Source organism: Dipodomys spectabilis, unplaced genomic scaffold (genome assembly GCF_019054845.1).
Source record: "Dipodomys spectabilis isolate Male_0828 unplaced genomic scaffold, ASM1905484v1 ptg000197l, whole genome shotgun sequence".
NCBI classification, from domain to species: Eukaryota; Metazoa; Chordata; class Mammalia; order Rodentia; family Heteromyidae; genus Dipodomys; species Dipodomys spectabilis.
In genome coordinates, this window is record NW_024870874.1 from 10,074,518 (window position 1) to 10,096,329 (window position 21,812).

A 21,812-nucleotide genomic window follows, 5' to 3' on the forward strand; every position below is an offset into this window, starting at 1 on the left:
TGGCTTTTGTAGATACTACAAAGTTTTAAAGAAGAGATCTCTTAGCCATAGGTGGATTTTAAGAGAAAAGACTATCCTCCAAAGATCCCTATGAGGTAGATGTGATAGGAAGAGAAGAGGAACAGTGGGATCCATCATGGTAACAGACAGTGTGATGGTTTACTTCATGCCATTGTAGATGCAGAAAGCGCAGTGAACCTTGGGAGCCAGGGAAGTTAAGGTCAAGAAGACTTAACAAAGAAGGTATCATTTGAACTCAGTCCTGAAGACTGAAGTAGGGAAAGTTTTCAAGATGGACTTCAACGCCATGAGTGTCTTGGCCAGGAGTTTAGAATAGTCGGTCCTTCTAGAGGTAGATGGAGGAGGGAAAGACATCAAAGACTGAGGAGAATGTGTTCCTGAAGCACTGCCATGGAATTCTTTTGAAATAGTAACATTTGTTGGTTAACCATAGTTATATTATTAATAGTTTAATGAAGTCATAGCATTCAAAATAATAAAATAGAGATGATCTAAAATTCATCTGTAACTTAGTGCTAAATGTTATACTTAGGGTTACTCTAATTTTAACTACATTAATTTTTGAAATGACTAGTTAGAATTTCTAGTGAATCAGAATTTTTAGCTTTCTAAGATGATAAAATCTGAATTACTGAAACAGTTTGTGGTTCAGGTATAGAGAAATAAGTTTAAAGTGACTCAAGATAAACTCCTTATTTAGTTTGACAAAGGGAAATATCACATGGATATTTCTGATTTAAAAGTAGAAAGTCATATGTGTTGTTAGTATTTTAACTAATACATTACTAGAAGTATAGGCTTAATAAAAACATTTCTTCAAAAGTGGTTTGTTAACGTTTTTAGTTAACCTTTCTTCCTTGCCAACAAAGGAAACTATAGGTGAGAACATTATTATAATCGCTCATTTTTTTGCTGTTGGTTGAAAATTTAAATTAGATTCAGGTTAGACTTGGAATGTGGAATAAGAGGAGGAGTGAGTGTGCTTGTTTAGGTCTTGTTTCCCGCCCCTCCCTGTCACCTGTATAGGATTTGTTAACCGAACACCACCACTTAGAGAGGTGTACAGTTGCTACTCTTTAAAGCAGAAAGTTTAGTACAGTAGCAGGAAAATAAAATTATGATCGAATTTTAATTCTTTTTACATTATTAAATCTGTTCTAATAAAGGAGGCTTTCCACATTAAAATAAGAATAGTTGTAAGAAGTACCAGGTGACCTTGAAAGTTGTTTGTCAAATGTCATACAAAGAGCCAGCCAGAAATATTTCCAAATAAACTTGAGCAGAAACAGGCATTTGATGAGCAAAGTTAGGTTTTTATGACAGCTTTTCCAGCATGTTGCATTAGAATTCATTAAAATTTATGTTCATGCTCCTGAAGCCTTTTTTTTTAATCTGTAACATGACAAATTATTTTCTTGTGTAGTTGAAGGAATTGATTTGTTAGGATTTTTTTTTTCATGCGTTTCCCAAGTGTATCAAAGGTGCTTGGGCCTTACTAGTGGCTGCCATTTACAAATCTTTTAGTAGACTAAAAGCAATTGAGATGAGTTTGTTGAAAGCAAGAAAAAGTTCAGCTAGTCTATTGTTCCTAGGACTTAGATTAGATGTAATCTTTTGACTTTCTGTAGTGGGCATTTGACTAGAGATCCATATTCAGTCAAAGAATGTTGCCTCTTACCCACCCAGATTAGTTAGCTAAATGAATGCCAGCATTCTTCAGAGTAAACAGATAAGACCTATTCCAGATAAGGGAAGGAGGGAGGAGCCAAATTACGTAGCTGTCTTAAGACACTTAAAATGTATTTTATGTTTTCCAAGGAACCATTAGGGTTTCCAAGGAATAAGTTTCAAATTGAGAATGGAATCTGATACTGTCATGTACCAAAAGCTAAACTTGTTGAAGGGATGAAAAAACAGATTCTAGCCCTAGGTCAAGATATACACTGTCCTGAAGTAAATCAAACAGTAAAATTCAATGGGCTATCTGTCTGCCTGCATGTCTGAGAGTATGTTTATGTATGTATATATGTAGACACATTCTTTATTATGTGTGTACACATATATATACATACACATAAATATATATATTCATACAGACTTAAAAGATGAAAATTTTGAGTTTAAATAAAATCATTCTCAAAGGTACATTTGTTTTGAAGAACAGTACTTATACTGCTCCCCAAATTATAAATGGATCGAGAAAACAATTACAATCTCTAAGGAAGCAAATCATGCCATTGCCACAAGCTTCTGAGGATTTAACCATCTTTTTGGGAACTTCAATTTCCTGGCCAAAGCACTTGGGACATTTTGTGCTGTTGGATGTTGTGGGCTAGAACACAGGTACAGCAGCACCACTGGCCTCCACTCAAGAATTCTGCCACTCAGTTGTGTGAGACAAGTCTCTAGAAATGACCAGATATCCCTCAAAAAATGCATCAACTAGGTAAAATATTATCAGGATGTGAAATCTTGAGGAAGAACGATGGGAATAATGGAAAGCATTTGAATCAGGTAGCCTTCTACAATTACAATTTTTTTAAAAGCAATCTTTTGTAAGAAAGTATTGAAGGTATTGCTTGAAACTACTAGGGCATAGAGACTGGAAAAGCAGTTCTCATTAAGCAGTTTCTACTCTTACGGGACATACGTGCATAATAAACAGGATTCATATATGATAAAAGTAATTTTAGTATTTGTACAAGCAAATTCAAAATATGTGTATAGATAGCTGGGGAAGTAAACATTGTGACCAGTGGAAAGCTGTGGAGAGCTAAGAGCAGATGTTCCATTAGAAAAGGCAGCACCAAGTGCTAGCATGTGAGTTGGCCAAAGGATTGCTGCTGATCTAAAGGACAATCCAAAATAAAGCATTTGATTTAGACCCTTACTATAGTTAATTGAGGAACACAAAGATTGTAGATTGTATTTATTTAAACAAGACAAAAACAAAGTAGAAAATTATCAGTTGGGTATTTTGCATATATAAAACTTGAATGGACACAGAACAATTCTTCTGACATGATTGTCACACTTTTGCTGTATTTTGCTATGGCATCAGCATTCCAGATGTGGAACCACTGGAAAGGAAGGGGAAATTTTATTTTTAGCCCTAATCAATAAAACTCCATAAAATATTGAAGACTTTAAATTGAAATCCATAGCTTGAGCAGCAAGTTACTCCACTTAATTGATTCAGAGGGAAGCAAATTAAATTGGAATGAAGTTAAGCAAGTTTTAGGGTTGAGTACATTAAAACTTGCAGAAAAATGCAGAACTGAGTTTGTTGATTCATCTCCAGAGTATCACAAAAGTTTGATTGTAGAATATGAGTGACAAATGAAAACTCTTCAATGTAAGTGAAGGTAAACTGAATGATCCTAAATCTGATATAAAATCAGGTTTGCATAGCTTTGTGGAAAATACATACTCATTATTTGGATATGTATTAACTGAGTATAACATTTGCCTTCTAAGGCAGCGACCTGATACTTCTCAATTTTTCTGTTCAGTCATGAATATATTTCATGCTACTGAGAGTAACCACATGAACTTGAAAAATCTCACAGAAGAGATTTTGCTTTGAGAGTTTATCGTTAAAATTAGTGCTAATATATTTTTATTGACATTCTACCTTGACAATTATGAAATCTTCATGAATAAATCCTCTAGGAAAGAAAATTCTGGTATTTCTACAAGAAAAGACTAGGCTACAGATAAAGATGAAACTCTTAAAGTTGTAATTACAACCATTCTTGATCTTTGCTTAACATTTTCTAGCTTTATTTTGGAAGTCTTCTGCTAAGACATAAAAATTGTGTTTTCCCTTTTGTAGCAGTTGAAATTCTATTAACTCTTCAAGGCCCACTTGAGAAAGGGCTGCTTTTCTAGTTTTCCTTATCATCTCCCCCAAATTATGAATTCCCTATTTTTGTTTCTTTAGAACACTTGGCTTAACTCTTTCTTCTGTAGGACACTTGGATGAAGGGAGGTGACACTAACATATGTTACTATGGTTATCCCTTTGTTTCCTTTTCTTCCTGGGAAGTAGATGAACCTCTTTTCTCAGGTCAATTTCCATTAAGTCCCTGTTATCCAACTCTGGCCAAGAGACTGGAAAAAGGGACATATGCCAACTTGAAGACTGACTCCTAAAAGACTTCCCACACTCTCTTCCTTGTCTTTCTCATTGCTCATCAGTTGTAGAATTCAGAGGATCCCAAATGGACATTGAAGATTTAAGTCTATACAGTCACCGGGTAGAAAGATGCTGGAGACCAAATGTCTTATTGAAAGTTGACAAGCATTGGGAAAAATGTATGCGAAATGAGCTTTTATAGTAACCAGCTGCCAAGATTTCAATGTAACATCATCTTCCTCTGACCAGTTCATTAATGTTTTTTTTTGTTTGTTTGTTTGTTTTTTGGGTCCGGTCATGGGGCCTGAACTCTGGGCCTGAGTGCTATCCCTCAGCTCTTCAGCTCAAGGCTAGCACTCTACCTCTTGAGCCACAGCGCCACTTCTGGCTTTTTTTCTTTTTGCTTATGTGGTGCTGAGGAATCGAACCCAGGGCCTCAGGCATGCAAGGCAAGCGCTCTACCACTGAGCCAACTTCCCAGCCCCAATGTTTTTGTCATGTTCAAGTCTTCTGTTTTCCAATGTCTAGGGTGATGACTTTGAACAATAGAGATTTGGTATCTGATTCAGAAAACTATCCTATGTTCAGAGCTTATAGGAAAATCCTAGAGTGATCTTTAGGTGAGAGATGTAAGGAGCTCAGAAGGCAGCACTAGACAGCATGTCCAGAACTCGCCTTGAGTAACTACAGCTGGATTTTACATCATCGTCATCACGAGGAGCCTTCCTGAAAAGAAAAGCTGTCCCCTGCAGGAAGCAAAAAGGACCTTGAATCTGAAGATTACAATAGAAAAGAAATATTCATTTGAATGTATCTCTACAAACATAATTTTTGGATCCTTGTGTTACCATTTGAGGTCATCTATGGGCCATCGTAAAAGCCCCTATACAATGAGAAAGCAGAGACGCAGAGATGTATATTACTCCACTGGAATCTTCTCCATTATACATTTATTACTCTACTTTAAAAAAATTAAGTAAAAAGTACTTTAAAGTATCTTTAAAGAATCTTCTCCATTATACATACTTTTATTCCCCTATTTAAAAAAGTAAGGTCAAAGTATCTTCTTTATATTCTCAGCATTAAGGAGGCAGAGACTGGAGAGGATCAAAGGTTCAGGCCCAGTCTAGGTTCTATTGTGAGATTCTGTCTTCAACAAATAAAAAATAAATAAAAATAAAAAACAGGACTGAAAATGTAGCTCAATGGAGTATTTGACTATCATATGCCATGTGTCATGTCCAAAATCCTTGGGTTAATCCTCAGCACTGCAAAAACATAAAACCCATGAGTATAAACTTTCTCCTATTGCCACTCAATTCTAAAATCCAATATGAGATTTGGAAGGAATATCACCTCTGTGGAACTTTGAAATGCTGTTTGTCAATCTATTGCCTTGATGCTGCTTAAATTCATGCCCTTGAATATTGAAATTACTTATGAGCAATAGAACTGAGCAGACATAATTGCCTCACAGATATATTTTTTGAAAAGCTCACCATCTCTAGAGGGAAAATGCAAAAGTCAAGTGAGATGTTGCCTCACACATCTCACACATGTACACACATGTACATGTACATACAAGGTTCACACCTGTAATGCTAACTACTTCGGATGCTGAGATGATAAGGATTGCAGTTTGAGTCCAACCTGGTACAAAAGTTCCTGACATACTTTTTTAATCTACAGCTGGACACGGTGGTGCTCAACTATAGTCCTAGCTAGGTGAGAGGCTGATATGGGTAGGATTGTGGTTCCAGGCAACCTGGGCAGAAAAATTCGTGAAAATCCATCACAACAAAGAAGAAGCAGGTTGTGGTGGTGTTTGTCATTTTAAAAATACCCTATTTTAGGGTCAGGCAACTGTCAAAGCAGGAAGCAGGACCCTATCTTAGAAATAATTAGTGCTCAGAAAGGCTGTAGATATAGCTCAGCAGTACAACACGTGCCTAGGTGTGAAGCACTGAATCTAAACGTCAGCACTGCTAAAAAATACAACTAGAACCATGATCTAGCAATAAATAGTTGAAGGAAATGAAATCAGTATGTCCAAGAGACTCCTGCAGCCCCATGTTCATTACAACACTAATCATAAAAGCCAAGAAATGGAAACAATTCCTAAGTGTCCGTCAACTGATGGCATGAATAAAGAAAAATGTTGTTCAGCCATAAAAAGAATGAAATCATGTCATTTGAGACAACATAGAACTGGTGATCATTATGTTAAGTAACAAAAGCCAGGCATGGGAAGGCAAGTATCACAAACTCTCAGTTATATGTGGAATCTAAAAACGGAAATTGAGAATAGAATAGTGATTACCAGCTGCTGGGAAGGATGGAGATGGTGGAGGGATGGGAAAGATTGGTCAATGTGTATGAAGTTATAACAAGAAGTTTGGTGCTCTGTGGCACAATCTCATAATTACACACAATGTACTATATATTTCAAAAAGCTAGGAGAATTTTCAATGTGTTTACCAGAAAACAGTCATACTTGACAGTGGATTGACCTGATTGGAACATATGTATGTATTGAAACACCAGATGGCACCCTGTCACCCCACTAATGTGTACAATTTGCATTATTTATTTATTTTTAATTTTTGTTGGTCATGGGGCTTGAACTCTGGCCCTGGATGCTGTCCCTGAACTCTTCAGCTCAAGGCTAGGGCTCTACCATTTGAGCCACAGCACCACTTCCGGTTTTCTGGTGGCTTATTAAGATAAGAATCTCACTGACTTTTCTTGCCAGGGCTGGCTTTGAACCGTGATCCTCAGATCTCAGCCTCCTGATTAGCTAGGATTATAGGCATGAGCCACTGGAGCCTGGCAATTTATATCTTTTATTAAAATTAAAAATAATTAGAGCTGATCAGAATTTCACCTTTTTGTTAATCATTTGAACAGAGCAACTAGATTGCAGCCTCTGAGCAGTGGTACGGCTGGCTTGAATTGTTTGCTTCAAAAAGGGCTGCCTTGGATTTCAAGAGAAATCTTGAGCTTCACTTTGATGGGCAGTGAAGGAATCACAACATGTGAAAATTATTAAATAAAAATTTATTGACTTCAAATAAAAAATAATTAAAAAACAAATATATCTGATCTACTCCTCAAGTATAAGTACCTCCATGTGTGGTCCCCTTACACTGATTCCATACCATCTTTACCTTCATCCTCTCAAGACAGCATCTGTCATCCACCTCCATCTCAAAAAGTGAAGGGAAAAGAACAAATACAAAAGCTAGTGTTTGCCTTTGATCTGATATATCCCCTGAAGCCAGGTATTTGATAATTACTGGGTTATGAGTCTGAGATTAAATGATACTTTACTCAAGGACTGTTGAGTATGGTTTCCAGAACTACAATGTAATAGATGGGAATTCAGGATCCTATTCCCTCATCAGCTATGTCCAGAATGAGTAAGTCTTCCTAGATGCCAACAACACTTTGAAGGGGTTACCTTATGGTACAAATGAGGAGGGCTGAGACAAAAATTACTAGTTGAAGAACAGCAGATAAGAAGCAGTAATACTATGATTCATATTCAGATTGGTTTTTCTCTAAACTCAGAACAGGCCTGTAGATCTCTCTAGTCTGTTTGGTGACAGCTCATACTGCCCTTTCTTTCCTAGCTCTTTGCACCTCCTCACTCCAACAAACCCCTATCTTGCTAATACCTGTCTTCTACTTCTTCCCCTACTCAGCTCATCAAAATGAGAAATTGGGTTCTTCAATTGACCAATATCATTTCTGCCACACCACTTTCTCACCTTCTTTTTGGTTCATAACATTGGAAGTTTGGCTATAGCATCTGTTTATATTTTTCCATGCTATTGTCTTTTACTTCCCCCCATTGCATAGGCAATTTTATTTTAGCTCCTGACTAAATCTTATGTAGGCTGAACGCAATAATGTAATGATGCATGACTCTTCACATGCCTGAAACCTTGAATATTCTGACTTCTGGCCTCAATAAATAGATCTACCTACTTACCTTATATCCTCCAGTAAAAAGCTTCTCCACATCCTGGATTTCATCAGATCGATCCAATGTATTGATCACAAGTCCTATTATCTTTCAAATCCTATCGTATCCACAACTGTATGACATTCAAAGCTATTTTTTACGCTATTTCCTCTTAAAGCTTTGTTAGCTTCTAAATGTCAAGTGGCACTTCACTTTTCTCTATTCCTTCATTTGTCCTGGGATCAAGGAGTTTCATCTATATAGCCAGTAATATTAAGCCAGCTAGAGGGGACACATGAAGGACTTGTGATAAATCTAGTTTAATTTTTCCCCTGAAGCTATAATAGCTGGGTACCTCTAGGGGGCGCTCCGTCTTACGAAATAAAAGCCTGTCTTGGGGATGGTCTCATTCTTAGGGTGTATTTGCGGAGAACTTAAGCCCGCAAGAAAGGGTTGGTTCAAATTTGGTTACTAAACTTAGTTAGATTCAAAGTCTTTGAGGAATGCTTGCTGTCAACCTAAACCAGGCTTCCAGCATGGTCCTCAGCTGCCCCAGCCAAAGGGCATAGACTTTCAGAATTGCACTGCTAGCTGCTCATCTGAGGGTTTGTAGAGAATTAAATTGAGCTTGAACTCGGGACAAAAGCATGCTGGGAATACCTTCCTGCTGGGTTAAAAAACAAACAAACAACAACAACAAAAAAACCTCCCTGACACCTACTAGCATCCACTCTTTAAAAAAAAGTTTGTGCAATTTGCCTTTGAAAGACCAGTCCAGGACAAGAGCATAACAGTTCAATCGACGGTCCTGTGGTCCTTTCCAGCTTCTTTCTGCGGTCCAGACAGTACTTGTGACCCTCTTCTCTTTCTAAGTGTAACCACAATCCCTTGGAGAGATGAATCTCCCGATTTATTCAGAGAGGACTTTAGTCTCCTCTTTGACCTTTGGCATCAAATTGGGAGATACTTGTTTGTTGTTGTTTTTTTTTTCTTCCCTCTTTCCCAGTGCTGTGTGAGGGTAAAGCAGACATCCAAGGCGTGCCTCCATTCTGCCGCTCTGGGCAGGCAGGCACACTCCAAGTGCTCTTTCCAGTCTAAGAAAAAGCCCAGGGTTTCCGACCTAGACCTGACAGCGTGGCTCCAGCTGCCCGCAGAGAGCCAGGGCTGCTGGGCCTTAGCTCCGCCCCGCTCACCCCCCCCCCCCCCCCCGGGGCCAGGGGTGACTCTGCGATGATGCCCCGCGTCCTGTGCTCCAGCTCCGGGCCAAGGGTGCCGCAGGCGCGCACGGGCGGGTCCGTGTGACTGTGTGGGAGTTGCGTGTGTCTCTGGGTGTGAGATGAATTCTTGGAGTCATTCATCTGGGTGTTTTCTCGGAGAGGTTTTGCTTCACAATCCTTTAGGGGATCATGGAAACTTTCCCCCCCTTCTTTTCTGGCTAGAAGGATGAAAACGGAGTAAGTACACAGAACTTTGAACTTGAATGGGATGGAAACCAATACAAGCAAAGATCCTGACAGTAACGCTGTCCTTTGCCAACCACGAGTCCCATTTTATGTAAAAAAATAAAAAATAAAAATGAAAGAGCTTATGGGGAAGTGGCCATTTAAAGATCGAATGGAGGGAAGCAGGGGAGAAACATAAAAGGCTGGGAGCAGGGAGGAAAATGAAAAACTCCTAGGGTACCCTGGCGCGCGCCCAGCTGTGCCACAGGCTTTTGGGGTTTAACCTTCTGCGTTCTTGGGCGCTGTGTTCTGACTCCAGATTTGTTTTTTTGGGGGGGGGGTGTTCTCCCTTGTTCCTGTAATGCTGAGATAGAACTGGACTCCCTAACTGTGAGTTTAATGGAAATAAGGCATTGCAGGAAGCAACAGTTTGGCAGCCTGAGACGCCCTCCCATTATTAGTTACAACTTTTTTTTTTTTTTTAAAGCAGTCCTCCATGGAAGGGCTCTCATTAACCACATCTGACTTAGGGGACCTATGACCCCTGGGCATGACCCTTTCGGGAAGTTCTTAAGCAAAGATGGAGCAGACGTGATTGGAGTTGTGGATAAAGAAGACAGACTTGTGGTACTTCATGCTGACGACAAATAGCTGCTATGACTTTTCCGACAACGTGGAAAGTGGCCAAGTGAAGCTGAACTGGTCATGGTCTGTCGCCCAGGGTTCCTTTGTCGTCGGCGATTTTGCCCTCGGCCCTTCTTGTTGGGCTTGGTGGTGGCACTCTGTCTCTTCTATCAGACCCTGACCCTCCGTGGGGCGAGGAAGATCACAGCCCCTGCTCCTGGGGCTGCCCCCCACACCCCCACCGACAGGCACCCAGGATATCCATGCAAGCAAGGATACCCAAAGGACGAACCCTGTTTCCTTCTCTCCGGTAATGCACAGGAAATCAAGGAGGTAAGTCTCAGAGCGCCAGGTTATGCAAAGATTGCATTCTGCCCTCTCCGTAGAACTAAAATTAACTTCCAAGAGGTTGGACAGGGAGCCAGGCGAATAAACAGCCCAGAGAGTGGCCTGATGACAGGCCAGCACAGTTACATAAGCTTCTATTTGTTAAATTTACTTCCAGAAAGTTCTGGCTTTTATTTTTATCAGCCTTTTTTATTTCATTGTAGTGGAATGAAATAGAGCGATTTCAGCGTGTCTCCGTGTGTGCTGGACTCCTTTCTAGGATATTAGGAATCTAAAAGATGAATGGAGGATGTATAGACAAGAGAAGTAGATTAAAACTTTAAACTTTGATGACTATTGAGTGTATCTTTCCTTAAGGTCGTCGATTTGAATGCCTGGACCATTCTAGACTCAGACACTTCAAACTTCAGTTTTGTTATCAACTACATCAGTATCTTAATCTTGCATGCATTTCTAAAGTGGCATAATTATTTCTGAAGCACTTAAAAGACTAGTGTCACAGGCTTCCTTAAAATGAATTGATGCTCTGTTTTATTATCGGTAGAGTTAGGGAACTATGAAGGTAAATACTACTAATCATGCCAATTATAGGATGAAACAGAAACAAAGAAAACAGAGTATCCCCTTTAATAGGCCATTCTGTTCAGGGTAATCAGTAAAATGATGACTTTTGAAACAAAAAGAAAAGAAAAACAAGGGGGAAGAAAACTCAGGCACACAAAATTATAATAGCAGAGACATTAGATTCTATATTACCACCAGAAGTTATCATAGCAAGAGAGTTTAGAAATCTCTAGGTTATATCCAATATCTGTGGTAAACACGTTAATCTTCTGATCCTAGTCGTTGTTTGGGTCACAATTTCCTCTTAGAAACCAGCACCAACACCTGTACCATCATGAGCAACCATCATTATTCATTTCACGTCAGATTCCTAACACTATGACACATGAATATGTGAGAGGAATAATCGCCATCAACTGACAGCATGATTGACTCTGAAAGATATGTCAGCAGACATGGTGGCAGGAGGATTCCCCAGAGGAAAAGAAATAAGAATCCCTAGGACCAGAATGTGCGAAATAAAACTCAAAGCTCTTGTAATAATTTACAAAACCATAACTACAAGAACATCAGAACAGAAAATAGCTATGAAAATAACATTAGATGAAAGTAAGAAAATTGAAGACTTTTAAGTGTCTTCTTTTTCTTAGCAAGAGTACCATAAGCCAAGAAATTTGGAAAGAATAGCAGATAACGTAAGTAGAGACTCCTTGACAGGAAACTTGGCTTGATCATGTAAATCAGTTTTTCTGTGGTATAAAGAATTAAAGAATGTGGATTTTTGATTCATTTATATTAACATTAATTCTCTTTTTCTTGGACATATCCAATTGATGATCATTTTAATTGACTTTGAAAGTTCTGTTAGTTTCTACTTCTTGGAAGTGTAATTTCTTTTGGTCAAGATAGCTTATATTTAAGCCCTTAAAACATTTTCTAAGACTTTTCGATGAAAGGCTTTATTCCTTAGCTTACAGGCTTTCTTATTCCCCTGCGGGACTTTCTGTAATTCCTGCTTTGTTTGCCATATAAGCATATGTTAACCATTACTGTAGACTGTCATAGAAAATTCCATTTCTACTTTGGATTGCCTGCTACTTACAGCCATCTGAAACAGATTGGCTGTTGGTATAAAACATTCACTCTAGAATTTTCTTCAACAAAAACACCAAACATGTGATGACTTGGGTTTTCAAATGATTCACAGTCTTAAATATTTAAACATAAGCAAGATTGCAGATGCAAAATTATAGTTCAGAAACCCAGAGGTTATGGAAACAATATTTGCAGTCATTCTTTGGGTACCTACATTTTAGACCTTGAGCCAGCCACTGGTTTAGAGCTAATTTTATTTGAGTTACTAACTCAAATAAATTCTGCTTGCAATAGATATCCTTTCAAAAAAGAATCAAATAATAACCCATTGGAATAATTAAATGTACTTTCATATATCTAAAATAGAGAAACATATACAGATATTACTACATTTGGATCACTATATTATAAAAATACCTATTTATACAATTCATTAAGAAATAAATGAAAGACACAGTATAAAATGTTCCTTAAGATTTATAACTACCCTTTGGTATTTTTAGAAGTAGCATTGCTTCAATCTACATGTTTTGAAATTTGTTATTACTTTTATTAGCAAGCCAAAATATTAATGTTGATAAAGCAGTCGCTTAGTTGAATTTAGAACAACTGATTTGAATCTATAGTTCACAGATTCAAAATGTATTTGAATATATAAAATAAATATAACCCTAAGAAATTTTATGCAACAGTTCTAAGAATATGCATATGAAGAGCTCCAGGAAAATTAGTTATGTTGGTCCAATATTCAGAATTAAAAACTAAAAGCCATTCAAAATGTTTAATAACCAGTATGTTTAAAGGTGTAACCGATTGTCATTTTAGGTGTGCAAATTGCATGTGGATAAACTTAAAATGAAAAATAAATTTTAATTAAAGACATGTGGGCTTACAATGAGTGTGTGTGTACGTAGTATATGTATGTGTATTTCAGTGAATTCAGTGAAGTGTGCAGAACTAAATGTTCAGAAATCAGAGTGTGCCAGAATATATCTTGATCAGTTTTTATTCATTGATGAGGAAGCAGTAGGTAGTTTCCAGTCTGTTTTGGTTGCAGTTGCATCCAAGCAATATCCTTTTGCACTCTATCAGCCTAGAAAGAGTGTTCTATAAGCAGCAAATATCTGAACCTGAGTAACATTGCCCTCCACAGCTTTACCATTGGGATCTGAGTCAATCTCTAAAGCTGTTTTCAGTATAAACTGAGGTCATGGTATACTATCTGCCAATGTTCAATACTAAGGAAGTTCTCTCCCTCTTTATGGCCAAGTTTTAATTCATTTTCCATTTGAGTGTTCCAAAGTGCCTTGTTAAGCATTGGTATAACTGCCATTTCTTCTATATGGTCCTTCAATATTAGATGTTTGAATATTGTCTGATAATCTGCCCAGTCGTAGAATGATTCCAACTTACATATAAACATAGTTTATGTTGTCTTCACGGAAGGCAGTTACCACTCCATTCTCCTACTCTCCTGGAATCTCACACCTTAACATGGCATAACACAGAGAACACATTAAATTACAAACAGACACAATGGGAGAAAATCTCTTCAGTACATGCTCCTCTAATGGAACTTTGCTATTTGAGGAACACATCTGTACTTCTGAGAGCCATGTGTTTCTCATTATCTCCTGTTGAGGCTTCACAATGAGAAACACTATTTCTTTGACTCTTGCTTGACTATTTTCCATGCCTTTCTGCGTCTCCATTCTATTCACTAACTGTGCTATAAAACCTTGACTCTTTGCCTCCCAGAATCCAGCCCTAGCCCAATGTAAATAAGTCAGTGTTATTATAAATGTTCTGATTAATTTTGTTTGTACTTCTTCTTGTAAATGGTGCATTTAACATTTGAAAATGTCTTCAACCTTAACTCATTTTGTCAAGTATTCTTGGAACAGAAAGCTCTGTCAAACTCACACATTGTCTACTTTAGTGGAAAATGCAACCCCAAGGCTATAAGGGGATGAGAGGGATGATAAAGGCGTAGAAGGGACAGCAAACAGGAATGGCTTATTATTGGGAGTCACAGCCACGGAAGCTGTCCATAATTATTGCATCTCAGAATAAGCCTCAGAGGTAATGGGAAGCAGAGACTAGCAATGCATCTCCTGGCTTCCTCTGCTTCTATCTTTCATTGCTTGGAGTCCATGGTAGTTATAGGTAGTAGCCTGGACCACAGGTGGCCACTGGAGAGTCCAAGTCCATGGATTCCATTTTCCAGTGAAAAGCAGAAGTGGACCATCTCAGTCAACTAATACTGTCATAAGAGTCAGGCCATTGATGGCAGAGGTAGTAAAAGCAGAGTCTGTAGCTTTGGAACTGCAATAATGATGTGAAAATTGTCATGCCTGAGTGAGGGGGTTGTGAGTGAAGGAGTAAATGAGCAAAGCCACGTGATCCAGTAACCACTGATACAGGAGTGATAATAAGTTTATTTTTTATAAGAGCACTAAAAATGTCAAAATGTGCTCTTACTCTTGAGAAATTGCTCAAGAGTGCTTTCTTTAAATAAATAAAACTGTAATTATCTCACTGAAAACCCTCCAGTTAGGCTAAAAAGAGAAAGAAAAAAACCTTACTTCTTTCTCATTCTTTTTCCTCTTGATCCATCTCAGTTATTCTTTCATTTTTTTTCATTTACTTAATAAATATTTATTGGGAAATGTGTAGGTATCTGGCTCTTTAGGAGATACTGAGTATACAGAAATAAAAACTACCATGAGACAAATAAAAAGAAACATAGCACTAGGAAACTGATCATTATAAGACTACTTTGGGGGCCAAGTATGATGGTGCATGCCTACAACCTCAGCTACTTGCAAGGCAGAGATGAGATTACAGCTCTAGGCCAGCCAAGACAAAATTTAGTGAGACTCTTTCTAAAAACAAACTGGGTGTAATGAAACACAGTTACAATCCCAGCCACTAGGAGGAAAGCAGAGGTAGGAAAATCATAACCCAAGGTTGTCCTGAGAGAAGGAAAAAGACAAGATGAACTTAAAAACAGACTAAAAACAAATGGACTAGTCTCATGGTTCAAGTAGTTGAGTGCTCGCCTAGCAAATATAGGGCCCTAAGTTCAATACCCAGCACTAAAAACAAAAAAAGACTACTTTTTGAAAGGAGCTAGAGAAGGGGCAGCAAAGAAGCTAGAGAAGATGAAAGAAAGAAAAAAGCACTACAGACTGAAAAACCGACATATGCAAGGAAAAATCACGTAGCCTGGTACATAGCACAAAGTATTTGTTATGGTGTGGTGGTAGTGGTATATGTGGTGTGTGTGTGAGTGTGTGTGTGTGTGTGTGTGTGTGTGATTGAAGGAAGCAAGAAGGCTTTTACATAATGCAGAAAGGCCAGCAAGGTCTAGATGTTGTAAATATGCACTTGATAACAAGTCTGGATTCTGAAAGCAACAGAGAATCTCTGGGGAATTTAAAGCAAAAGTTGGAATGAATAGATAGATGCTTTAGAGAGAACATTCTAGAAAACATTCTCTACGCAAGATGGACTAGCGCAGTGTGGAACTCAAGGTCTGAAGACCAGTCAGGAGCCATTTCATCTCTCTCTCTCTCTCTCTCTCTCTCTTTTTAACCAAATCTCTTTCTCATGTGCTCTTTAATACTCCTTCTGTAGCCTTCACCAGAAGTGGCTTCACAGTTACCCTATTACTGATAATATTTCCAACTTTGAACCTCTCAGTTGGGTCATTCCCTCTGCCAGTAACCATACCTGCAACTATTAATGCAACAGTAAGCTTTCTGGGTAACTGGCAACCTGCTGAATGTACTTGCTGCTTTATTACTAAGCAATGCTGTACCTGTGATTCATGGCTACCTATCCATTGCTATCTTTGCATTTGGTGTTTGCTAGCAAAATGTCTTCCATGGTAATCCCTGATGACCAGGCATGATCTTACACTATAGGGCATCAATTCTTAGACGTTCAGTTTTGAATTCTGTGACAAAATCATCTTGTACCCTCTCTGGATAACTCACTTTCTCGGTTCACAGTTCATTCTTTCCCTCTGACAAGAAACATAAATATAGTTGGACCTCTACATGTCTTGCGCCATCCTTCTCATGATGAGTGCATGATGTCTCATTCATCGAGGACAAATCACTCATCACCTCAATCTCCAATTTCCTGTTATCTCTTCTAGAATTAGAAAAACTATAAAAAAATTAAATAAATTCCCTAAAAAAACCATTCTATGTCAAAATCACATCTCTGGACTTTCCTATTTCCATAAAGGGGGCTATTCTGCTTTCCAGGTTGCATGTTTTTTTAAAGTATAACGTTATCCTCAATATTTCTTGCTTCTTCCCTACCCTTTCCTCATCAACTCCATTGAGCCTGCCAATGGCCCACGTAAAAAGGTCACAATATTCTTTCTTTCTTAAAAAATATTTCAGAGATTTAATAGGGATAAAACTCATCCATGTTATAAAATTTATTTTCTTAATCCTCTAAGTATACCTTTGAGTAATATTACTATATTTACATTGTGTGTCTCCATTCTATCTCATTTCCTTGGTTTGTGATCCATTCTTTGATTTCCTCTTCCTAGCTAATGCATTGACCTTAAATATGGTGTTCTTTTTTTAGCTCTAACTTGTGATTTCTCTCTGAGACCATGAAGCACATTTAACCTTTATTGTATTCAACATGTTTACTAAATGTCACTTTAGCACATGCCTTTGTGGCTGGTATAAAGTGGAATTGTTCTGAACCCAAAGAGATCAGATTGTAGTTGGATTCCAAAACCTTATGGACTACCTTTATCATTTCAATGCTGTGTACTCATCACCAATAATCTAGATGAATTAATCCTCCATCTGTACACTCCATATTATCTATTCACAGCTGTCCTAAAAACCCTGGTAAAAAGTTTTTTTTACTAGTTTTCATGTTGATCACTTGAGTAGAATCCACTTTCCATTTCTCACCCCAGCATAATCTTGCAAAACTGTCTAGTCTTGCCTCCAACTTTGCCTCTGTGTGATAGAGCTATAAGCTAGCCCAACACCCATTCTCCAGGCTCCAACATCTCCCTTCTGCCTTGTCCCTTGAAGAAATCAAATCCAGTGAACTTCTCTAGAAATCTTCTTGATGATTATTAAAGTCTTCCACCTAGGCAATTTCACCTTCATCAGAGCTCATACCTCCACATGTAGAGATGCTCTCAAACATCCCTAACAAAACACTTTTCTTTATTTTCTTTAAGGATTTTTATGCTTAACACCTTGCAGTGATAAGGGAGGAAAAGAGGGCCACATTAACAACTTGGTATCTTGTTTTTAAGACTTAAGATGTGTTTTATCTACTTCCATTCATTATGTTATGGGTTGAATTGTCTTTGCCTCCCCTGCACCCAAAAATGGTATGTTGAAGACCTAATTCCCCACTACCTAAGACTATGACTTCATTTAGAAGTAGAGTTGCTACCAATTCAATTAGTGAAAATGAGGCCACAGTAGAGTAGGTTGGGCCTCTGGTCCAATATGATGATTAGTGTTCCTATAAGACATCAATAAAAAGACAGACACAAAGGAAGGAAGTGCTGAAATGGTAGAGTAGGAGCTGTGGAGCTGCACACCAAATAGTACCAAGGATTTCCAGCAAAGCATAAGGAATTAGGAAGAGGCAAGGAAGATTATATCACAGGTTTCAGAGACATCATGGTTTTTCCAATGCATTAGATTTCAGGCTTCTTGTGTCCAGCGCTGTGACACAATAAATATCTTTGGTTTTAATCTACCAATTTTGTGGTACTTTGTAACAGGAGCCTTAAGAAACTAATAACACTGAGGAGGCAGAATCGTGAAGCATGAAAAGTTTGAGTCTCAAATTAAGACCATTTGTTAACTTGCTACTTTGGGCACATTTCTTGACTGCTCTAGGATTTAGTTTCCTTCCTTGAAAATGAATATATTATTACCTACTTCCCAAGGCTAGCAGGAAGCTTAAATGAGATAAATCATATAAAGCACTTAAAATGTCTGGCAGATGTGGAGGACTCAGTTAACTATTGGGAAAATTATTATTTAATTTCTTAGAAGACTTACTTATCTCTGCAGCCCCTAAAAAGCCTATCATTTGCCCTTCACAAAGCAGGCCAGCAATAAATAGTTATTGCAATGAACCTAAGTCCTTGGGAAAAGAGTAACTGTGATGAAAGTCTCTTACCTTTTTACGATCAAGCAAACATGTAGAATCAAGACAAATCAAATGAGGCTTGCTTATTTGTAGTCAAAGTCTTACATGATGCCTATTTTTTTCTTAAATCTGAAATCTGTTAGAGCTGAAGATGTGTAGAGGAGACTTGGGTAGGGAGTGGAGGAAGGAGGTTAAGGTATTGGACCCTGAATGAATATACCCAGTTATCTATTATAGTTTGTTTATTGTCTTTCTCCATGTAATATAAGATCTTTCAGAGCAAAGACTATTTAACTTGTTTGCTGCTCTATGTCCAGTGCTACAAAAGTATCTAATATTCAGTGTGTGTTACATCATATCTTGCTAAGGCATGAATTAATGAATGAATGATGAATCTGAAGGTCAGAACAGACCAACTAGAGGGCAGAGGCCAGGAAATGGGAGGAATTCCTTTTGTTCTCTTGGCTGAAATCTAAGTTGCCTCTTCCTGCACTATTTCTTGGATTTCGGTTTAATGAAAGTCACTCTGCTGCCTGAATTGTTTCATTAGCTATCACCCATCTCTTCTGTTGCCTTGAGTTCCTTTGTCTAATTGGGATCCTTAATCTACAAACATCCTCAAGTATCTGCTGGGTATATTTTTAAATAACATATTTTCCCAACCAGCGTACCTTTCCATACTTCCCATCTTTCTTGCTCTCTTGGTCACCATCCTCTAATTTCTCTATTAAGGAATTTCCATTATTTGAAAAGATTGCTTTAGATTTTGAGCTTTCCTTTTTATATATTAAAAATATCTTAACTGGATTTGAAGGCATAGATTTTAAAAATCACACTGATGGTCTTTACATTCAGGCATGAGTGTTCAGGAAGCTCTCAGGAGGTATTTTCAGCACAGTAAGTGTGTGGGACTCTCTTGGGTAAGTTGGGTTCCTTGATGAACATTTAATGCCTGTGGATTTCTCTGAGAGAGCTGATTAGAGTTGTGCTAAATTTTTTTTATAATGAAATATGCATATGGTGAAAATTTGCTTGTTCAGAGAGAATTTTAAACAAATTCATACTTGCTTATCTTAGACAAATTTTAATGAGGGCTTGATGAAGCTCATAATTGAATGAGGTATATTGAATTTTCTACATATCAAGGAGTTAATCATTTCCTAGGTGCCATTGTTCCTCGTTCTTTCACAGGAATGACAAAAGCTTCTGCTTCTTTCTCTCACCAAGCAATCCTGATAGAATTGGAAACTCTTGAGGAACAACCCTTCCAAAATGAAAGCCACTAGACACATTGATATTACAAAAAAAAAAAAAAAAAACCTTTCCGTTATTAACTCTGAATCTGTGGCCTTGTGAGGTGAAAAGAATGTGCTGTTTTCATATTTCCTATTGGCTTTCTTTGGATTTTTTTTGGTGGAGCTGTTCTTACTAAAAGGATGAGCTCATGCTGAAGAATTTATATGTTCCCCGACAAACACTCACCAAAGTTAGAAATGTACAAGGTACATGATACTTTGACAACAGCTGTACTTTTGGGAGACTTGTTCAAAAGTAAAACAGCATTTTGACTTATCATTCTGGAGCTTAAAAAGGGAATATAATGATGAATGGTTTATTGAATGATTTCTGTATCTCTAAGAACCTTTCTGTGTTTATGTGACAGGATTTTACTATGCAGCCCAGGCTGGCCTCAGATACAAGATCCCCCGCCTTAGGTGTGTGCCATGACATGCAGCAACATTTAAACATCATGTGGTTTTCTTCTCCTCTCTCTTTCTTTCTCTCCTTCTCTCTCTCTCCTTCCTTCTCTCCTTCCTTCCTTCCCTCTCTCCCTCCCTCCCTCCCTCCTTTCCTCTCTCCCTCCCTCCCTCTCTCCCTCCCTCCCTCCATCCCTCCCTCCCTCCTTCCTTCCTTCCTTCCTTCCTTCCTTCCTTCCTTCCTTCCTTCCTTCCTCCCTTCCTTCCTTCCTTCCTTCCTTCCTCCCTTCCTTTTCTTTCTCTCTTCCTCCATCCTTCTTTCTTTCTGTGGTGGAGATCAAACTCAGGGCCTCACACATGCTTCACACATATCAGGCAAGCACTCTAGCACTAGGCCACAGTCTTAGCCCTTATATTTTAAATAAAAATCATTTCACTTTTAATAAAATTTATCAGTGCAGGCTTGAGCTGCTTATGTCTGAAATAATAGATGAACTGCAATAATTACAAGTAAGAGAAAATGGGTTTGGAAGTGCAGACTGGGCCTCATCACGTTCTCTGAACTATTACTATCTCTGCTATCTCTTGCCCTTAGGTAGACACTCTTAATAGAAATCACCAGTTTACTCATGTTAGGTTTTTAAAAAGAGGTAGCCAAGTAAGAACAGCACCAGCATGCACGTGGTATTCAGGTAAGGGGTAGGTTTATTCAGTAGACCTGCTGGGACCAGGCAAGGTTGGCACTCCACGTGGCTGGGAAAGAGAGAGGAAAGAGCTAGAGCAGAGAGAGAGCAGAGAGAGCTAGGAAAGAAGAGCAAGAGCTAGAAACGAACAGAGAGAGAAAGAGCTAGAAACGAACAGAGAGAGAAAGAGAGAGCCTGGGCCTGAGCTAGGCCTTATCTAGGGTATAGGCGGGGAAAGGTGTGGCCACATCAAATTCAGATGTGACCTCAGCAGATGCAGATGTGACCTCTTCCAGGTGTCTCAGTTGCCTAGGTAACGCAGGTACTGGGTGGAGACTTTGCTGCGAGGAGGGTGGAGTCTGCTAGCCATCCAGGAGCGGACCTTACAACTCAGTGTTCTGCTTTGCATGTGGATTGACCCAACTACCTCTGGAAAATCAAGCCTGTTAAGCATGTACATATTCCTGGTTTCAAATTCCTTTTGTCATTAGCTGTCTAGAGGACTACAGGCAAACTTTTACTATTTCTTGTAACCCCAAGTTTTGTTTTAAAATTTAAAATTTCTTTTTTAAAACATTATCTTTAAGTGCTTGTATAAAGGAGTTGTCATTTAAAAAAGCAGTTTACGCATATGGTATATCTTGATCAATGTCACCCTTTTTAACATTCTCACTTCTCCTCCCCTCCTCACCCCTTCCTTCACTCTTCTTAGATTTTTAGGACATACATTGGACTTTTGATTACATCTCTCCCTCTTCCTATCTTCATTTGTATACCCTTCTCCTCTTGACCCTGCCTTACCCCTTTAGAGTACTCCTTTCTGGAGTTTTACTTTGCTTTTTTACTTAGTCCTTAACAAGGACTATTACTATTTGAAATCTCCCTGGAATCTTCCTTATTTCAGTTAATACGTTTGCATATGGTTGTATAACATTTAGTGTGTTTCCTTATGAGTTTGTAAGCTAAATCTCCCTGGAATCTTCCTTATTTCAGTTAATACGTTTGCATATGGTTGCATAACATTTAGTGTGTTTCCTTATGAGTTTGTAAGCTAAATCTAGCCTTTACGTA

General features: G+C 38.3%; 1 protein-coding gene across 1 annotated transcript in view; it reads left to right on the forward strand.

The window, feature by feature from the left end:
• Positions 1-9,395: 9,395 nt before the first annotated feature.
• The window catches only part of Cped1 (cadherin like and PC-esterase domain containing 1), a 240,246-nt gene continuing 227,829 nt past the window's right edge, over positions 9,396-21,812 (forward strand). Inside the window, exons 1-2 of the mRNA XM_042696039.1 lie at positions 9,396-9,580; positions 10,056-10,525. Coding sequence (XP_042551973.1) covers positions 10,274-10,525 — 252 coding nt within the window. The 5' untranslated portion in view covers positions 9,396-9,580; positions 10,056-10,273. The remainder of the gene's footprint in view (positions 9,581-10,055; positions 10,526-21,812) is intronic.